Here is a 21,897-nt window from a genome sequence, read left to right as displayed (position 1 = left end):
CCTTGGATCAGGCGGAAATAGCCAATCCCAGTCGGGTCCGCACTACTGCGCAGACGACTGCAAATCGGCTATTTCCGCCTGATCCCAGCCAAGCGCCGCTACTGCGCCTGCGCTGGAGCCGGGGAAGGTAAATATTGCAGGCGCCACTGCGCCTGCACCGCAGCCAGCCACATCCTGACAAATTGTCGGCTGTGGCTTACGAGGGGCCCAGCGAGACCACCGTGGGACGGAGGAGGAACCGGAGGCTTCCCCCTCCCGAGGTAAGCACCCCCCTGGGGCCCCTTTTTTAATACAGGTTCTATTTAAGTCTATCTGGTGAGTTATAAAATAACCCTGGCGCATGGTCATATAAATACTGTATTTTGCAGAGCCGTGATGTGGCGGCCGCGGCAGGGTCTCCTGCCTGAAGCGGAAGAATGGTTTAAGGGGCAATCTGCAGATTTCTGCAATAAGGGTATTCAGAGTGTCAAGAAATGCTGGGAGAAATCTGTAAATGTGGATGGTGGCTACATAGAGAAGAGTATCAGCTACAGATGGTTTAGGTCCCGTCGTGTCCCGGTAAGACACGTGCAGGCAGTGATTTTATGTATTTGCAGATCCCACCTCTCCTGTTTAGCCTGCTCTCAGCTGGCAGGAGTATACATTGTGGTCCTGGATGCTGGGAAATCTATGTGCAGTCTGTGAGAGGCACAACTCTCAACTGTCCCTCTTTCAGAGGGTCAGTCCCTCTTTAGGAGCCCTGTCCCTCTTTCCTTCTCATTTGTCCCTCTTTCAAGACTTTGTCCCTCTTCCGATGTAAATATATATATTCCTCTACTAAAAATGTATTTGATTGACTCTGAATTTTATTCCCATCCTTTAAATTGATGTTATTACTAATTTTAAAATATTAATATGAAGGAAAATGAACCAGGATAGAAAGGACCAGTGTGGTTTGAATTTGAAAATCAACATATTTTTCTTATGAAATCTTTATGGTATGCATGACTAGGGGTGTGACGGGGGTGTGATCAGGAGAGTGGCTTAAGTGTCCCTCTTTTTCATCTCAAAAAGTTGGGCGGTTTGGAGAGGTCACCCAGGGAGACAGGGGTGGTGTGACACAGGGCACAGGTATAATTGGCATATCTGATCACTTACTGTCCAGTTTATCGGAGACTCTGTAAAGCTTCTCTTTCTCCTTGTCCAGGGAATTCCGACTCTCATCCAGTTCCTGTTTCAGCAGAAGATTCAGAACATTGGTGGTCTGCTGCAATGCCTGGGACTGTGCCCTCTGCTGCTCCGACTGTTCCGAATCACAAATCTCTGTCAGCTCTGCAGATCAACAGAGAGCAAAGAACAAATTCTGTTACTGGGACTAAAAATTTAAGGAAACCTAAAGGGCTCGTTTCCACTATAGCGAATCCGCATGCGGGCACTGCATGCGGATTCGCATACTCAATTTTAGGGGATGGGGCTGTTTCCACGTGTGTGGCGGCGGTTTACGGTGCGGGAAAAATCTGCATGACAGGGTCGTCAGATTTCGCGTGCGGCAGGAATGCAAGCGAATCGCCGCTAATGCATTCTATAGGGAAATCGCATGCGGCTTTGTCATGCGGATTTCCCCGCGATTTCGCATGCGATTTCGCATGAAAGGCAATGGAACTGTACACAGGCAGTGACATGGTTAAATTCGCCTGGCTCCTTGCCATGCGAAATCGCATGCGAAACATGCGATTTCTTCAGCGGTGGAATCCAGGCGATTCCGCACCGCTACAGTGGAAACGAGCCCTAACTGAGTGGATATGGACGTTTCCTTTTAAACAACACCAGTTGCTTGGCAGCGCTGCTGATCTCTTTGGCTGCAGTAGTGGCTGAATCACACACCTGAAACAAGCATGCAGCTAATCCAGTCTGACTTCAGTCAGAGCACCTGATCTGCATGCTTGTTGAGGGGCTGTGGCTAAAAGTATTAGAGACACAGGGTCAGCAGGAGAGTCAGGCAACTGGTATTATTTTAAAAGGAAAAATCCATATCCTTCTCAGTTTAGGTTCCCTTTAAATCCCTAACAGACTACAACATCAGAACGCCAACCAATCAGCTTTAGAGCCCTTTCACACTTGCTGATCGCAAAATGCTAGCGATTTTGCTAGCGTTTTGCTCTGGCGTTTTTTGTTGATTAACGCCAAAAAAAATCACCATTCACACCTGCCGATTTTTTAGCGATCGCGTTTTGCGTTTCTATAGCACTAAAACGCGATCACCGGGAAATCGCCTGAAAATGGTGCAGGCTACACGTTTGCGTTTAGCGTTTTTGGGCGATTTGCGGCGATTCGCGCAAATCGCCCAAGTAAGAACAGCCCCATAGGGTTTCATTGCGCTAGCGCTGTTTTTAAAAAGCGCTAGCATTTGAGTGTTTTGCCGAAATCGCGGCAAAACGCTCAAGTTTGAATGGGCGCTCACACATACAGGTAGAATTACCCTGTTTTCCTACCTTATATTTCAGTCTGCAGCCGGTCAATTAGGTGCTAAAAATCCCATTTTGCATGCAAATGCATTGCAAATTGTACACGGCATAAGGTCCATACACACATCCAATTTTTATCTGCAGATGACTGGGCATTTTTTACCACTACCATGTAGTATTAGGGGCCAGCAGATTTTGAGTACTAAAAGGCACATACACACGGAAGACAAATGTCTTTAGCTGCAAGGCAGACACAAAAGACAAAAGATTTCAGCGTGTGAGCACAAGCAACAGTTGGCCCTAGCGATGAATGTACACATGCGACAACATCCGTAGCGATATCACAGCGGAAGCTGTCTGTCAGGGACTACGTAGTGATGATTGTTCTGCAGGATGTTACGTGTACGCCTGTTGGAAGTGATTCTGCCGTTGCTAGCAAACAGTCATGCACAACATGCCGAGTCTACGCGACGGTTTGCACTACAAAAGTTTCCAGCGATCGGAGATTTCAATCACTCAGAACAGAGCTAGTCTGCAGACAGTCTTTGTCGCGCACTGCATAAACACAGCACAATTGTCGCACAAACCGGCCTGCATCTTTAGAAAGATCAGTCTTTCAAACCTCCCTGACAAGCCTATTGATAGTCACTCAATGACCATGTTTGGGAACTTTCGGGTTCCTGGCATCAAAATTGTGTGAATGGAAGCCGTTTATCCAGCAAATAAATCTGATTGGCTGTTTGTGGCTCCGCCCCTTTAGTGAATTTAAACCCCAGTCACTTAATAACTGCCTGTAGCTGGTTTGAGGCCTCTGCCATTAACAGTGCAGTTTATATTTTCGCATTTAAAAAGTTAGTTGTTTTTGGCTCCACCCACTGTTTCTAACCTTGACATACAGTCACTCAATGACCAATTTTATGAGCTTTGGGGTCCTTGGCATTAATAAGTTGCATTTTTCCATTGAAATTAAACAAATCTGATTGGCTGTTTGTAGCCCGCCCCCTTTTCAGAATTTAAACCCCAGTCTCCCAGTGACTGACTGTACCAGATTTGAGGCCTCTGCCATTAAGATTTTAAGAATGACAGCAATGTAAATATTCCCCTTGAAAATCAATAGGTGAATATTGATTGGCTTTTGTAGACTCCACCCACTTTCCTGAATATTAACCGCAGTCATCCAGTGACCAACTGTGTCAAGTTTGAGAACCCTGCCAATAACAGAATGGCTGAAATCAATCTACCAAATCTCATTGGCTGTTTGTGGCCCCACCCCCTTTAGTGAATTTAGACCCCAGTCACCCAATGACTGACTTTAAGGCCTCTGCCATTAACAGTGTAAGAATGGTAGCAATGTAAATATTCCCCTTGAAAAAAATCAATAGGTGAATTTTGATTGGCTATTGTAGGCTCCACCCACTTTCTAAATATTAATCCCAGTCACTCAGTGGCCAACTGTGTCAAATTTGGGAACCCTGCCATTAACAGTGTAAGAATGGATGCAGTTTATATTTTCCCATGTAAAAAATGTAGTTGTTGGCGCTGCACACTTTTTCTAACCTTGACATACAGTCACTCAATTATCAAGTTTATGAGCTTTGGGGTCCATGGTATCAATAATTTGTATATTCCCATTAAAAGTATACAAATCTGATTGGATGTTTGTGGCTCCGTCCCCTTTCTGAATTTGAACCTCCAGTCACCCACTGACCAACTGTACCGGGTTTGGGGGATCTGCTATTAACAGTGTAAGAATGGCAGCAATTTAAATATTCCCCATGAAAATCAACAGGTGAATTTTGATTGGCTGTTTTAGGCTCCACCCATTTTCCTGAATATTAATCCCAGTCACCCAGTGACCAACTGTGCAAAGTTTGAGAACCCTGCCATTAACAGTGTAAGAATGGCTGCAGTTTATATTTTCCAGTGCAATTTGTTTTTAGCTCCACCCACTTTTTGTAACCTGGACACAGTCACTCAATGACCAAGTTTGTGAGCTTTTGGGTTCCTGGCATCAAAAATGTGTGAATGGAAGCAGTTTATCCACCAAGGAAATCTGATTGGCTGTTTGTGGCCCCACCCCTTTAGTGAATTTGGACCCCAGTCACCCAATGACCGACTGTAGCAAGTTTGAAGCCTCTGCCATTAACAGTGTAAGCATGGCAGCAGTTTAAATATTCCCCTTGAAAATCAATAGGTAAATTTTGATTGGCTGTTGTAGGCTCCACCCACTTTTCTGAATCTTAATCGCATTCACCCAGTGACCAAGTGTGGCAAGTTTGAGAACCCTGCTATTAACAGTGTAAGAATGGCTGCTGTTTTTCCCATTGAAAATGAATACCTGAAATTTCGATTGGCTGTTTTATGCTCCGCCCACTTTTCCTGGATTTGTAATCTCAGTCACCAAGTGACCAACTGTGCCAAGTGTGGGGACTCTGGCTTGATTACTGTGAGAATTGCAGCCTTTTCCATTTTTTCCATTGACTTGAATGGGTGAAATCTGATTTGCTGTTTGTAGCTCCGCCCAGGTGTGCAGGGGGGACGCAAAACCCCCAGAACATATCATCCCAGGTAGTAAGGGATCTGTGTAACAAGTTTCGCTCAAATCGGTCAAGACGTTTTCGAGTGATCGCGGCACATACACACATACACACGTACATACAGAAGCAGTGGCGGACATATGGCCGTGCAGGCCGTGCCGCCGCACGAGGGCCCCTGAAGTTCCGTTGCTTCAGGGGCCCATTAAGTATTGCTGTTTTTTTTTTTAATTATTATTATTATTATTTTTTTCCCTGGGGGGCCCCGACTCCTATCCTTCCCCCTCACCTCGGGGTCCCCCCTCATGCGGCGGGAGAGCGGCAAATACAGGAAGTCTCCGGGGCTCCGGGCAGGCGCTAGAGGCTCAGCAGCTGCTTGGTCTCCGATGTCTCCAACTCTATACTGCTCGCTACTAAACCAGGAAGTAGCGAGCAGTATACAAAGTTGGAGACACGGGAGACCAAGCGGCTGAGCCTCTAGCGCCTGCTGGAGCCCCGGAGACTTCCTGTATTTGCCGCTCTCCCGCCGCGCATACCGGGAGGGGGGCCCCCACGAGGGGAGGGAGGGAGGATAGGATAGGAGTCAGGCCCCCCACCCGGATAGCTACCCACCCACCCGGCTACCTACCTACCTACCCACCCGACCACTTACCTAACCACCCACCCGGCTACCTACCCACCCATCCGGCTACCTACCCACCCACCAGGCTACCTACCTACCTACCTACCCACCCGGCTACCTACCCACCCACCAGGCTACCTACCCACCCGGCTACCTACCTACCTACCCACCCGGCTACTTACCCACCCACCAGGCTACCTACCCACCCACCCACCAGGCTACCTACCTACCTACCCACCCGGCTACCTACCTACCTACCCACCCACCCACCAGGCTACCTACCTAAAGACCCACCAGGCTACCTACCTACCCACCCGGCTACCTAACCACCCACCCGGCTACCTACCCACCCACCAGGCTACCTACCCACCCACCCGGCTATCTACCTAACCACCCGGCTGCCTACCTACCTACAGGGCTAGTTACCAACCCACCCACCAGACTACCTAACCACCCAGCTACCTACCCACCCACCTACCTACCCACCTGGCTACCTACCCACCCACCAAGCTACCTACCCACCCGGCTACCTACCCACCCACCAAGCTACCTACCCACCCGGCTACCTACCCACCCACCAAGCTACCTACCCACCCGGCTAAGGGCTACCTACCTACCCACCCACCAGGCTGCCTACCTACCCACCCGGCTACCTACCTACCCACCCACCAGGATACCTATCCACCCAACCACCCATGGGAGCTGCGCGCCGGATGGAGGCTGGGACAGGAGGTCTGCTGCTGCAGGTGAGTAAATGTTTTTTTTTTTATTTATTTATATTAGCAGGTGTATGTTCTGGGCAGGTCTGCCGACATGATTGCACGTTTTTTCTGGGCAGGTCTGCCGACATGATTGCACGTATTTTCTGGGCAGGTCTGCCGACATGATTGCACATATTCTCTGGGCAGGTCTGCCGACATGATTGCACATATTTTCTGGGCAGGTCTGCCGACATGATTGCACGTATTTTCTGGGCAGGTCTGCCGACATGATTGCACGTATTTTCTGGACATATCTGCCGACATGATTGCACGTATTTTCTGGGCATATCTGCCGACATGATTGCACGTATTTTCTGGGCATATCTGCCGACATGATTGCACGTATTTTCTGGCATATCTGCCGACATGATTGAATGTATTTTCTGGGCATATCTGCTCACATTATGTGTATTTTCTTGAGAAAACCTGCACAATTATGTGAATTTTCTGGGGAAAGGGTCACCAAAACTTGGGCCCACTGTCTTTGCGTTGCACTTTTCAAGGGAACCTGAGGTGAGAATAATATTGAGGCTGCCATATTTCTCTCCTTTTAAGCAATACCAGTTGAGTTGCCTGGCTGCTGTGCTGGTCCTCTGCCTCTTATTCTTTCAACCATAGACCCTGAACAAGCATGCAGCAGGTCAGGGGTTTCTGACAATATTGTCAGAACTGAGAAGATTAGCTGCATGCTTGTTGCTGGTGTAATTCAGTTTATTACTGCAGCCAAATAGATCAGCAGGGCCGCCGGGCAACTAGTATTGTTTAAAAGGAAATAAATATGGCAGCCTCCATATCACTCTCACCCCGGAATTACTTTAAATTACAGTTAGCTCCGCCCTCATCCGGTCATTGCCACGCCCATTTTTTTGCCGCTTCGCGCGCATAGGGGCCCACAATTCAAATTTTGCACAGGGGCCCACTGCTGGCTGTGTCCGCCACTGTACAGAAGCAGTAGAGTGTTGTACCGTGTTAGCCATGAGTAAAAGCAAGAAGTTTTGAATCAGGATGATACCATTTATTGTGTAACTTAGAGATGGATAAACAGTGAGCTTACGACGTATAAAAAGCCTTCGTCGGACTGGTTCCTGACCAAAACTGAAAAACACAGCTTATATACACTGACATACAGAGGAGAAACATTCTTTAGCAAACATTAACCGTTACTGAGGAGGCTTTCCCAGGCATCCTGTCTAAATTGATAAGATCAATAGAATCCTCAACATGACATAAAGCAGACTCTGGTGATGGGGAGACATCGTAAATTCCGAATTCAAATGGTAACTGGCCTGGTTACATGCACCATTAATTCTAAGCTTAAGAGAATTGTGGCATTTAAAGCCAGCACCTGAAAGCAAATAAAATGAATAGTGACAGTGAATTCCATCTTACACAGCATATGGCACAAAAATGAATGAAAAGATAGAAAAATTAAAATTAAAAGAATTGTGGCATTTAAAGGGACTCCGAGCAGTGCAGTAACCATGGAAAGATGCATATCATTTTAAAGCTCTCTTTGTCCTCTTTCCAATGATATATAAACCGCCGCCCTACGCCTTTTAGTTTTCGCGATTTTCGTGATTGAAATTGCCGCGGCCGCGATTTCAATCGCGAAAATAAAGAAAACTAAAAGACGTAGGGTGACGATTTAGGGGTCGTCAGAAAGGGGAGAAAGAGAGCTTTAAAATGATATCCATCAAGCCATAGTTATATTGTATTACACAGGACGACACTTTCCCCAGTGTCAGCAGCTCCATTCAGCAGAAAAAGTCGGCCTGTGTAATACAATGTTACTATGGAAAGATGGATATCATTTTAAAGCTCTCTTTCTCCTCTTTCTGACGACCTCTAAATCGTTGCTCTACGCCTTTTAGTTTTCTTTATTTTCGTGATTGAAATCGCGGCCGCGGCAATTTCAATCGCGAACATCGCGAAAACTAAAAGGCGTAGGGCGGCGGGTTATATATCATTGGAAAGAGGAGAAAGAGAGCTTTAAAATGATATGCATCTTTCCATAGTTTTCGCACTGCTCGGAGTCCCTTTAAAACCCATCGTACCAGCACAAGAAGTTAGAGTCCTTGTTTAAACCATCTTCTACAGTTTTGAACCAATGTATAAACTTAGTTTCTTGTGTTAGTCTCATGTTTCCCGATTTGAAGCCACCCATTAATACAGTGACGCGAAAATCGCTTAAACTGTGTCCAGGTAAACAAAAGTGTGTTGGTATTGGGAGATCAGTATATTTTGTAATATCCTTTTTCCTGCTGTTAATAGTGGATCTGTGGTGTGTCATGTGATCACGCAGTGGTTGACTTGTTTCTCCCACATAAATTCCTTTGGGGCATTTTGCACACATGATTATGTATACCACATTAGATGAGTCACAGGAAAAGGTGCCTTGTACTTTGTATTCCTGTTGTGTACCCGGTATTAGTATCCTGTCAGTGGAATGGATGTATTCACAGGTCCCACACTTTTTCCCTCGGCAGGGGAATGTTCCATTCTGTTCTTGCCTATTTAAGGCACTCCTCACTATCACCTGCTTAAGATTGGGTGGCTGTCGGAACGCAAGGAGGGGAGGTTCAGGGAATATCTTTTTCAGTCTCTGATCCTTGTGTAGAACAGAATGAAGTTCTTTTGCAATCTTTCTTAAGATTTCCAAGCGTGGGTTGTTGGTTACTACCAGTGGGACACGGCTCTCTTCCTGGCTCTGCTTGTACTCCAGGAGCTGAGTCCTAGGGATGTTGTTAGCTTTCCTGATTTGGGTCTCAGCCATTAGAGGATTGTATCCCTGTTTTATGAAATTCTTCTTCAGGTAACCCAGGTGTTTGTCTTTGTCATCCTTGTCAGAACAGATCCGATTGCATCTTATTGCCTGGCTGTAAATTATGGAATTCTTTATATGTTTGGGGTGGAAACTGTCATACCTGAGGTATGTGGGACGATCCGTCGGTTTGCGGTACATGGACGTTTGTAAGCTGTTCTCTCTGATGTATATGGTGGTGTCAAGAAAGTTAATCTCCTTGTGAGAGTAGCTCAATTTCAGTTTGATTGTGGGATGGAAGGCATTGAAGTTCCTGTGAAATTGGACAAGATCCTCCTCACTTGCAGACCAGATGATCAAGATGTCGTCGATAAAACGGAAGTAGGCCATGGGTTTTATATGACAAGTATTCAGGTATTCTTCTTCAATCTTTGCCATGAAGAGATTTGCGTACTGCGGTGCAAACCGTGAGCCCATTGCCACTCCCATTTGCTGTAAATAGAGGTCCTCCCCAAAAGTGAAATAATTGTGTGTGAGAACGAATCTCATTAGTCCAGCAATTGAGTTTATAGGTGTGCCCAAACCTTGAAGATATTTGCGACAGGCCGCAATACCATCGTTGTGGGGAATGTTGGTGTACAGAGACTCTACATCCATAGTGGCAAGAATGGTGCCTTATACCACAAGGACTGAGGATACAGAATCCCACCCTGCATACATACAATAGCAGGTTTGCAGAACAAATCTGCAGGAGGAGCTCGGAGAGAGTACGAAACAACCTAATAAAAATCTGCTATAACCTGAAGAGGATTGTGAAGGACCATATACAAAGTCTGAAATCATCTTTAACTGATGACCCCACAGGAGCATGGGAACAGCTACAGACCTTTTATAGGAAATTGCAGAGGATCTTAATTAAAAACAAGAAGAAAAAACTTCAGAGACTCAAAATAAAGAGTGGACACCTGGATACCGCAGCAGCAGAGAAAGAGCAACCCACAGGTGTCATTAACCTTTCCTCTTATCAGGCCACTGAAGCTGAAATGGCAGTACTGTCCAAAGGCCTGTCATTTTGCCCTGCAAAGCCCATAGACAAGATTGCACTTTGTGGTGATATGGAATAATTCTTCAGGGAGCTACGTCTCAAGGAACACTACTATGACAAGGAATCTTGCAACACTACTGATAATGAGCCAACACACACCAGATCCACAAAAAAATGCGGATGGACCCCTATAGCTGGAAAAAATCCTACCCTGGACAAATACATCAACAAATTTAGACGCCAAATCTCTGACAGGGTTCTGAATAAAAGAAAAACACTGGCTCATAACATAACATTGCAAGAGCAACAAGCTATCACATCCCTTAAGGAGAATAAGGACATTATTATTAAACCAGCGGATAAAGGGGGTGCCATAGTCATCATGAACACCGGTGACTATATCCAGGAGGCACAAAGACAGTTGTCTAACACCATGCACTATGCCAAATTACAGGAGGACCCAACAAAAAGGTACAGGATGGCACTCAATAGGATGGTAAAGAAATTGCCCGTAAACACCAGGCTTCATGTACAGATTCTTATCCCGGAAAAGCCGAGAACTGCCTGCTTTTACATGCTTACCAAAGTCCACAAAGAGGGGAACCCAGGCAGGCCCATAATCTCAGGGAATGGAACTCTCACAGAGAATATCTCAGGGTGGTTGGAAAACATTTTGAAGCCTCTAGTCTGTAAAAGACCCAGCTATATACAGGATACTACACACCTCCTGAACCAACTGGCAGCCATTGGCCCAGTGCCTGGAGGCACCATTCTTGCCACTATGGATGTAGAGTCTCTGTACACCAACATTCCCCACAACGATGGTATTGCGGCCTGTCGCAAATATCTTCAAGGTTTGGGCACACCTATAAACTCAATTGCTGGACTAATGAGATTCGTTCTCACACACAATTATTTCACTTTTGGGGAGGACCTCTATTTACAGCAAATGGGAGTGGCAATGGGCTCACGGTTTGCACCGCAGTACGCAAATCTCTTCATGGCAAAGATTGAAGAAGAATACCTGAATACTTGTCATATAAAACCCATGGCCTACTTCCGTTTTATCGAAGACATCTTGATCATCTGGTCTGCAAGTGAGGAGGATCTTGTCCAATTTCACAGGAACTTCAATGACTTCCATCCCACAATCAAACTGAAATTGAGCTACTCTCACAAGGAGATTAACTTTCTTGACACCACCATATACATCAGAGAGAACAGCTTACAAACGTCCATGTACCGCAAACCGACGGATCGTCCCACATACCTCAGGTATGACAGTTTCCACCCCAAACATATAAAGAATTCCATAATTTACAGCCAGGCAATAAGATGCAATCGGATTTGTTCTGACAAGGATGACAAAGACAAACACCTGGGTTACCTGAAGAAGAATTTCATAAAACAGGGATACAATCCTCTAATGGCTGAGACCCAAATCAGGAAAGCTACCAACATCCCTAGGACTCAGCTCCTGGAGTACAAGCAGAGCCAGGAAGAGAGCCGTGTCCCACTGGTAGTAACCAACAACCCACGCTTGGAAATCTTAAGAAAGATTGCAAAAGAACTTCATCCTGTTCTACACAAGGATCAGAGACTGAAAAAGATATTCCCTGAACCTCCCCTCCTTGCGTTCCGACAGCCACCCAATCTTAAGCAGATGATAGTGAGGAGTGCCTTAAATAGGCAAGAACAGAATGGAACATTCCCCTGCCGAGGGAAAACGTGTGGGACCTGTGAATACATCCATTCCACTGACAGGATACTAATACCGGGTACACAACAGGAATACAAAGTACAAGGCACCTTTTCCTGTGACTCATCTAATGTGGTATACATAATCATGTGTGCAAAATGCCCCAAAGGAATTTATGTGGGAGAAACAAGTCAACCACTGCGTGATCGCATGACACACCACAGATCCACTATTAACAGCAGGAAAAAGGATATTACAAAATATACTGATCTCCCAATACCAACACACTTTTGTTTACCTGGACACAGTTTAAGCGATTTTCGCGTCAATGGGTGGCTTCAAATCGGGAAACATGAGACTAACACAAGAAACTAAGTTTATACATTGGTTCAAAACTGTAGAAGATGGTTTAAACAAGGACTCTAACTTCTTGTGCTGGTACGATGGGTTTTAAATGCCACAATTCTTTTAATTTTAATTTTTCTATCTTTTCATTCATTTTTGTGCCATATGCTGTGTAAGATGGAATTCACTGTCACTATTCATTTTATTTGCTTTCAGGTGCTGGCTTTAAATGCCACAATTCTCTTAAGCTTAGAATTAATGGTGCATGTAACCAGGCCAGTTACCATTTGAATTCGGAATTTACGATGTCTCTTCATCACCAGAGTCTGCTTTATGTCATGTTGAGGATTCTATTGATCTTATCAATTTAGATAGGATGCCTGGGAAAGCCTCCTCAGTAACAGTTAAAGAGACACTGAAGCGAGACTAAATCTCGTTTCAGCTCTCATATATAGCAGGGGCACGTGTGCCCCTGCTAAAACGCCGCTATCCCGCGGCTGCACGAGGGTCCCTTCACCCCCAACCCACCCCCCGCAAAAGTTGGTCGGAAAGTTGGTCGTAGGATTTGTCTTCCTGGAGGCAGGGCTAACGGCTGCAGCCCTGCCTCCAGTCGCGTCTATCAGACGCGCATCAGCGCCTCTCCCCCGCCCCTCTCAGTGAAGGAAGACTGAGAGGGGCGGGGGAGAGGCGGAGATACGCGCTGACAGACGCGCGTGGGGCAGGGCTGCGGCGGTTAGCCCTGCCCCAACCAGGAAGCGCTCCCCCGCATTACGGAGGGGATTTGGGGGGACAGGGACCCCCGTTAAGCCGCGGGATAGCGGCGTTTTATGAGGTCTGAAGCGAGATTTATTCTCGCATCAGACTCTCTTTAAGGCATCTAATTACATTTATGTTTGCTAAAGAATGTTTCTCCTCTGTATGTCAGTGTATATAAGCTGTGTTTTTCAGTTCTGGTCAGGAACCAGTCTGACGAAGGCTTTTTATAAGTCGAAAGCTCACTGTTTATCCATCTCTAAGTTAGCCAATAAATGGTATCATCCTGATTCAAAACTTCTTACACGTACAGTGGAGGAAATAATTATTTGACCCCTCACTGATTTTGTAAGTTTGTCCAATGACAAAGAAATGAAAAGTCTCAGAACAGTATCATTTCAATGGTAGGTTTATTTTAACAGTGGCAGATAGCACATCAAAAGGAAAATCGAAAAAATAACCTTAAATAAAAGATAGCAACTGATTTGCATTTCATTCAGTGAAATAAGTTTTTGAACCCCTACCAACCATTAAGAGTTCTGGCTCCCACAGAGTGGTTAGACACTTCTACTCAATTAGTCACCCTCATTAAGGACACCTGTCTTAACTAGTCACCTGTATAAAAGACGCCTGTCCACAGAATCAATCAATCAAGCAGACTCCAAACTCTCCAACATGGGAAAGACCAAAGAGCTGTCCAAGGATGTCAGAGACAAAATTGTAGACCTGCACAAGGCTGGAATGGGCTACAAAACCATTAGCAAGAAGCTGGGAGAGAAGGTGACAACTGTTGGTGCGATTGTTCGAAAGTGGAAGGAGCACAAAATGTCCATCAATCGACCTCGCTCTGGGGCTCCACGCAAGATCTCACCTGGTGGAGTGTCAATGGTTCTGAGAAAGGTGAAAAAGCATCCTAGAACTACACGGGAGGAGTTAGTGAATGACCTCAAATTAGCAGGGACCACAGTCACCAAGAAAACCATTGGAAACACATTACACCGCAATGGATTAAAATCCTGCAGGGCTCGCAAGGTCCCCCTGCTCAAGAAGGCACATGTGCAGGCCCGTCTGAAGTTTGCCAATGAACACCTGAATGATTCTGTGAGTGACTGGGAGAAGGTGCTGTGGTCTGATGAGACCAAAATAGAGCTCTTTGGCATTAACTCAACTCGCTGTGTTTGGAGGAAGAAAAATGCTGCCTATGACCCCCAAAACACTGTCCCCACCGTCAAGCATGGGGGTGGAAACATTTTGCTTTGGGGGTGTTTTTCTGCTAAGGGCACAGGACAACTTAATCGCATTAAGGGGAAAATGGACGGAGCCATGTATCGTGAAATCCTGAACGACAACCTCCTTCCTTCTGCCAGGAAACTGAAAATGGGTCGTGGATGGGTGTTCCAGCACGACAATGACCCAAAACATACAGCAAAGGCAACAAAGGAGTGGCTCAAGAAGAAGCACATTAAGGTCATGGAGTGGCCTAGTCAGTCTCCGGACCTTAATCCAATAGAAAACCTATGGAGGGAGCTCAAGCTCAGAGTTGCACAGAGACAGCCTCGAAACATTAGGGATTTAGAGATGATCTGCAAAGAGGAGTGGACCAACATTCCTCCTAAAATGAGTGCAAACTTGGTCATCAATTACAAGAAACGTTTGACCTCTGTGCTTGCAAACAAGGGTTTTTCCACTAAGTATTAAGTCTTTTATTGTTAGAGGGTTCAAAAACTTATTTCACTCAATGAAATGCAAATCAGTTGCTATCTTTTATTTAAGGTTATTTTTTCGATTTTCCTTTTGATGTGCTGCTATCTGCCACTTTTAAAATAAACCTACCATTGAAATGATACTGTTCTGAGACTTTTCGTTTCTTTGTCATTGGACAAACTTACAAAATCAGTGAGGGGTCAAATAATTATTTCCTCCACTGTACATACACACATACATATACACACACACACATCCCATTTTATATATATAGATTATATGCAAGAATTCTGATTGTATTTCTCATTTCTATCCCTATAAGTTGACGGGAGTGTTGGATTTTTCTGATCGATTTTTCAGAAGATTGAATGGTTTAGGGTAAATTGTCAGTTTCTACATTTATAGACAAAGTAAACATGCAGCTCAGGGTGACCCAAAACACTAGAAGTGTATAGGCGGATAAAAGAGACCAAAAAGCCCTCTTACTAAGCTTTTTAGGAGGGCTTTTAGGTCCCTTTTATCCCCCTATACATTCCTAGTTGTTTGGGTCACCCTGAGCTGCTTGGTTACTCTGTTGTACTGGTCCAAGCCCTATCTCATACAGCCGTATCAATCCCTGCCATGTACTGATGAGGACCAAAAGTCCGAAACAGGCTGTCTACATGTGGGTTTGATATGACTGTGTAAAATGTAAAGCTATAAGCTTGCTATACACCAGCGGTTCTGGATGCTTGCTTGGCTTACAGGGGCAAAAAGAGAAAATTTGCATATTCAGTAGTGGTGCATTGTGGGTAACCACAAATGTTCACTTATAGCTGAATTATTGCAAATTTCCTTCTGTTTTAAGAGGGCAAATTACACCAAGCATAGATTTATAGACCCAAGACATTTTTTTCAGAGTTTTCAATCATTTGTTTTCATAAGTGGGGAAGAATTGATACAATGTTACATTGGTCAGATTTTTCAAGTGTAACAAGCAATGAAAAAAATGGATTGTACTTCTCAAATTGATGGCATATTCACAGTGGGACGCTGCGGTTTAAGGGCCTGTACACACTGCTGCGCTTTTAAAATTGCATGCGATTTTTAAATCGCAAGCCTTCATGAGAATAGAAAAAGCGCATCGCACCAGTGTGTACAGGTCTTCACGATTTTCATTATTTTTCAAAAGACCCTGCGATTAAAAAGCGCAGCGCAAGCACAGCAGTGTGTACAGGCCCTTATGCGACGTTAAAGTCGCAACATGTCTGCGTTTAGAGGACAAGCAATGAGTTACCACAACGCAGCATAGCGCAGCACTGTGAACGTCCTATAGGATTAGCATTGCAATGCGGTAAGCTGCGTTATAAGGCTTTAAATGCGACCGGAAAAGAAATAGAAAAACATTGCATCGTGTGTGGTCACCTTTATACCATTCTTTGTTTAAAGGATACCCGAAGTGACATGTGACATGATGAGATAGACGTGTGTATGTACAGTGCCTAGCACACAAATAACTAGGCTGTGTTCCTTTTTTTCTTTCTCTGCCTGAAAGAGTTAAATATCAGGTATGTAAGTGGCTGACTCAGTCCTGACTCAGACAGGAAGTGACTACAGTGTGACCCTCACTGATAAGATATTCCATCTATAAAACACTTTCCTAGCAGAAAATGGCTTCTGAGAGCAGGAAAGAGGTAAAAAAGAGGAATTTCTTTTCTTCTTCCTTTTCATGATTGCTTAATTGATCCTGGGTTGCACGCCACTCTAGATAAGGGAGTGTGAATCTATGTGCATACATTTATTAACATAGACTTTTATGACTTCCGGTTTGCTGCACGTCGCCGCGCACGTTGCCGACAACACACCGTTGCGCTAGTGTTGCATAGGGCACTTCCGGCGGAGCGCATCTGATCGCACCACATCCAGTCTGGTTGGCCACCAGCTGCCAAATTGGCCAACGCAATGCACCAGTGTAAAAGGCCCCTCAGGGTCACTATAAGCAGCCATAACAGATTTTACCTTCCACTTTGCCTTCCAGGGAGGAGAATCCAATCTTAAGGTTTATTAATGTTATGTAATTCGAGTTTATTTCTCTGTAATTCTTCACGATAACTTTTTCAAACAAGCCCATCTTCTCATGGTTCTGGGCGATGAGGTCTTCCAGAATGGAGAGCCGGTCTTCCTGTTCTACTGGAGATATCTGGACTTGGCTTTTCTTCTTCTTCCCCTCTTCCGGTAACTTTGTCGCATCTTATAACAGACAAGTCAAGAATGTGAGGAGCCACAGAAAAGACCTGGGAAACGTTGACTTTATTGTTACAGATCTACTGTGCTGCTTCTATTTTTATTTAGCTTAAGCACGTTAGCCCCTGCTAAAACGCTGCATCCCCGCGTCAGAACGAGGGTTTTATAACCCCCAAGTCACCTGTGCAAAAATCTGGCAGCACGGTGGCGTAGTGCTTAGCTCTCTCGCCTTGCAGCGCTGGGTCCCTGGTTCGAATCCCAGCCAGGGCACTATCTGCAAAGAGTTTGTATGTTCTCTCCGTGTCTGCGTGGGTTTCCTCCGGGCACTCCGGTTTCCTCCCACATTCCAAAAACATACAGATAAGTTAATTGGCTCCGCCTAAAAAAATTGGCCCTAGACTACAGTACTTACACTACATAATATAGACATAGGGCAATGGTAGGGATTAGATTGTGAGCTCCTTTGAGGGACAGTTAGTGACAAGATATATATATATATACACTGTACAGCGCTGCGTAATATGTCGGCGCTATATAAATACTAAATAATAATAATAATAATAACTTCCTTGTAGAGGCAGAGCTTTGGGCTGCAGCTCTGCCTGTACACGCGCCAATCCCTGTTGATCGCCGCCTCTCCCCGCCCCTCTCAACCTTCCTTCACTGAGAGAGACGAGGGAGAGGCGGAGATCCGCGGTGAATTGACACGAATTGAGGCACAAAGCTCTGCCTCCCTGGGCAGCAAAATCCGCGGCCAAGAAAGTCGTGGATTTTGCCCTGTGATTCGGTTTTAAAACCCTCGTTCTGCCGCGGGATAGCGGCATTTTAGCAGGGGCTAACATGCTTAAGCTAAATAAAAGGTAAAAACACATTTCTTAATTGGCTTCAGAGTCTCTTTAATGTACAAGAATTAAAGGACAAGTGTAGTTATATCATACGTGTGTTAGATAAACAGCAAAATTAACTTCTGAGCAGCATGGCAACTACAGTATATTCCATGACAGTTTTGCCTTCTCCTTCCTGCTGCAGAGAGGACCGACTACAGAAAAGTAGTAGGTTTTAGAGAACACAACTCACTTTTTCCTAAGTTATTGTCCATTTCATAAAAGAACATTTGAAAACATGCCCAAGCATTCCCTGTGTGTAAAGATGTTTACTTTTACTGCAAAGAGCAGTACAAGCTTGCTTATCTGTGTTTCATCTGCAAATGTACCATAATCATTGCCGGCTGAAGCTCTCTGCATGTGTCTTCACTCTGCTCCCGCCTCCTTCCCTCTGCTAAAAAGACAAATTGCCATGGCAACAGGTGAGTCACATCAGCAGAAAAGGGGTGTGGCAGAGTGAAGACACAGGCAGAGAGTGTTTCCTGGCCAGCAGTGATTACATTTGCGGATTAGCTAGAGATTTTAGTCGAGTATAATTCCCCTTTATTTAACTCCACACAGGCTGCACACATCAAAGAAGATAACAGAGGTTTTTGTTTGTTTATTTTTAACAAAATATTTATTTAATTACAAAATCAGATGATATTTAACTTTTTTAAGGTGGCCACTAAAGGTGGCCACTAACAATCCAATTTCTAGCGAAAAATAGTTTGAGCAATCAGATAATTCTGATCTGAAGTAAAATCGTTCACTACAGCGTCAACGAACCAATCTTTGCTTTCCATCTATCACAATCAACAAGAAAATCCAAATCCATATAATTGTTCATAATCGATCAACATAATCAATTGTGCCCATCAACGGTGATTAATTACAACCAATCCGATCAGAATTTCTGATCGCTCAGAAATTTTTCATTAGAAATTAGACCATTAGTGGCCACCTTAGTGATCCAATTTTCCAAACGATCGATTACAAATGATTCTTCCTATGAACGATCGTAAATGATCATTTAGGACCACTAATGGACAAAAATCTCCTAACTAATCCGATCAGATTAATTAAATCGATCTGAATTTCAGTTCAATCCCGTCAATCTGATTGGGTTGGTTAGGAGATTTTTATCCATTAGTGGTCCCAAACGATCATTTATGATCGTTCATACGAAGAATCATTCATAATCGATCATTCAGCAAATGGTATAGTAAGTAAAAAGGGAAAACGTGACCTCCTTTACCCATTTATCTGGAAGGAGGGCATTTGGTTGGTTGGTTGGCTGTTGTTATTAAAAGGGTTCTCAGATTCCATCATAAGCCTCCTCCTTCGGGCCGTCATATGTAGACGTTTGTATCCTCTGCTCCCCTGATATATGGTAGGGATGATGAGTCCATTGTCTTTAACAACGCACAAGGGCAATTTGCAAAAGGAGAAGCATTGCTATTCCCCCTTTCAATCTTATGGATCCCGGATGGCAAAACTCCGGGGGGGGGGAGGGGGTGGGGCCCCACCTCAATGACTGCCTGGTTTGGCTTCTGCGCACTATGAGAGGAGGTGAAACTGCAGCGCATCATCCAATCAGCAGAAAGGATCATTGACTGCAGCTTACCGGTTAATCCACGAGAACTCTACAACAGAGAGCCAACAAGATTGCCATTGACCCCTCCCACTGTGCCTAATCCATTTTACAGCTCTCAACCTCAGGGGGGAGGTATAGAGAGACGTCCAAACAGAAACCTCCAGGCACAGAGTGATTTCTTCCCCTGCCTAGTAGTCCTGCTTAAAGGGAGTCTGAGGCCAAAAATGAAAAAAACAAACAAACAAAAAACAGATACTTACCTAAGGAGATGGAAGGCTCAGGGTCCTATAGAGCCTTCCTGCTCCTCTCCTCATCCCGTCGTTTCTGCACTGGCTCCCCCGTTAGCGGAGACTGCTCTTCCGCTGCTGGTGTGCTTTGGAAGTCTTCAGGAGCACTCAGGCTCTTTTAGACGGGTCGCTCCATACACACGACACCCTCTCTTGCGCACTCGCGCATGCACAGTACAGACCCGCCTGTCTTTGGGAGCACTCAGGCTCCTGAAGACTGCAGAACCCTCCCGCGGCAGAGATTTAAATGGAGGAGCCTGAGGGGGAACAACGGGATGAGGAGAGGAACAGGGAGTCTCTATAGAGCCTTCCATCTCCTTAGGTAAGTATCTGGGTATTTTTTTTAATTTTTGGCTTCAGATTAACTTTAAAGCAAACCTGTGATTCTAAAACACCAAAAAGATAGTCTTTCCTCCGTAGAGGGAAGCCTTCTTACCCTCCAGAGCAGGCTTTCTCAACCAGGATTCCCTGGAACCCCAGGGTTCCTTGAGGACTCTGCAGGGGTTCCTTGGCATTTTCCCCCATCGTGGGGGAAGTATAATAAAGCACACTATAATAGGTGGTACTGTAACAAGGAGCACTAAATTGGGGGGTCAGGAGACAGTATAAGGAGTGGCAGTGTAATAGGAGATAGTGAAATTAGCAGCCTAACCTATTTAAAGACCACGCCTCCTGAAAAATAAATGTAGGGGTTCCTCGAGACCAAAACATTGTTTGCAGGGGTTCCTTGCGATCCAAAAGTTATTTACAGGGTTCCTCCATGGTAAAAAGGTTGAGAAAGGCTGCTCCAGAGGCTTCTATGATCCTTCTTGAGCTCACTATGAGACCCTCTTCTTTGTGGCCGCACTCCTGCCTGTAAACGACCATGGCCGCACTGTGCAGGCACACTGACAAACCGTGCCTGCAGAGGTGTTACTATGCCCCATAAGGGCCCCCCTGCAAAACTCTCAGGGCCCCCCTTCCTACACTCAGACCCCTCTGCCACCCAGACCTACAGATCAGCATGGTAGCAGTACCAGGGCTTAGGGAAGGGTAGGAGGCGCCCAAAATATCAGTACTCGCACTATGGATACTAGGTAAGATATCTTACCTTAATGACGTCTAGCTTCAAAAAATTCTATTTTTTTTCTTAAAAATAACAGATTTCATAATTCACATCAGAAAACGTGTTTCGCGGATGCAATTCACTTCATCAGGTCAAATTCAAGTTCCTTCTTCTGTGGTTTGTGCCAACAAGGTCCTGAGCGCCAGTAGGCCCAATAGTGTAATGCGGTATTTCGATCGATTTTTAATAGATTGCCTGCTGGAATCTATTAAAATTTGATGTGCACTGAGTGAATTTATAACTTTCAGGGCTCGTTCATATTGCGTTCCATTCGCGTTAGCATTCGCATTGGGCGTTTGTTAACGCCAATTTTTTTTTTGATTCCCGGTGCTTGGGTGGGCGGTGCGTTTTTGTACAAAGCGCTTTAAAAGCGCTTTTCCCAAGCGTTTTTTTTAATTCACTCCCGGACACGAGTCAGGAAGTGAACTCTTTGACCCGGAAAAGAATAAATATAATGTGTTTATTCTTAAAAATGCGAACGCAATCGATACACAAAGCGATTTTGTGAGCGTTTTGCGTTTTTCCTATACCTTCCATTGAGGCAAAATCGCCCTAAAAAATGGTTCAGGCACCAGTTTGCCGACCGCAGAGCTGATATGAAGCTTCTCATAGAGATTCATTGCACAAGCGTTTTGGAGGTGTTTTAAAAAATCACCTGTGCTTGAAAAAAGGCTGACAATGCCCCTAGTGTGAATGACCCCTTAGAGAGCAATTCATCGTTTTGGAACATTGGGTACAAATCTATCTGTGTATGGCCACACTGGCCAGCTTTAGACCACCTCTGTGAAATGCGTAGTAATGGGTATTATGGCCGTGCTCAATGTGTGTTCTATTTTAGTCTTTTAAAATATAAATAAAAATAAAAAATAATAAAATAGGGGTAATCGCTTACCTCTCCAGAAGATATAGACACCAGTTCAACTAGAAAAAAAGTTTTTTATGCAAAAAGCAATCTGACAACACGTTTCACGGGTCACGGCCCGCTTCCTCAGGTCAATACAAAATGCCCTGATAGCATAGGGCAGTGATGGCTAACCTTGGCACTCCAGTTGTGACAAAACTACAAATCCCATCATGCCTCTGCCCCCCCCCCCCCCAGTTATGCTTAGAGCTGTCAGAGTATTGCAATGCCTCATGGGACTTGTAGTTCCCCC

At 45.0% G+C, this 21,897-nt stretch overlaps 1 protein-coding gene across 1 annotated transcript in view; it reads right to left on the bottom strand.

The window, feature by feature from the left end:
• The window catches only part of LOC137544641 (uncharacterized), a 109,298-nt gene that overhangs the window by 30,365 nt on the left and 57,036 nt on the right, over positions 1 to 21,897 (bottom strand). The window contains exons 8-9 of the mRNA XM_068265737.1: positions 16,667 to 16,897; positions 1,138 to 1,311 (exon numbers count right to left, since the gene is read on the bottom strand). Of these exons, the coding sequence (XP_068121838.1) occupies positions 1,138 to 1,311; positions 16,667 to 16,897 (405 nt within the window). The remainder of the gene's footprint in view (positions 1 to 1,137; positions 1,312 to 16,666; positions 16,898 to 21,897) is intronic.

The sequence above is a fragment of the Hyperolius riggenbachi genome, chromosome 2 (assembly GCF_040937935.1).
Source record: "Hyperolius riggenbachi isolate aHypRig1 chromosome 2, aHypRig1.pri, whole genome shotgun sequence".
NCBI lineage: Eukaryota > Metazoa > Chordata > Amphibia > Anura > Hyperoliidae > Hyperolius > Hyperolius riggenbachi.
Note: the sequence above shows the minus strand (reverse complement) of the source record. Positions and strands in the feature narration are given on the sequence as shown.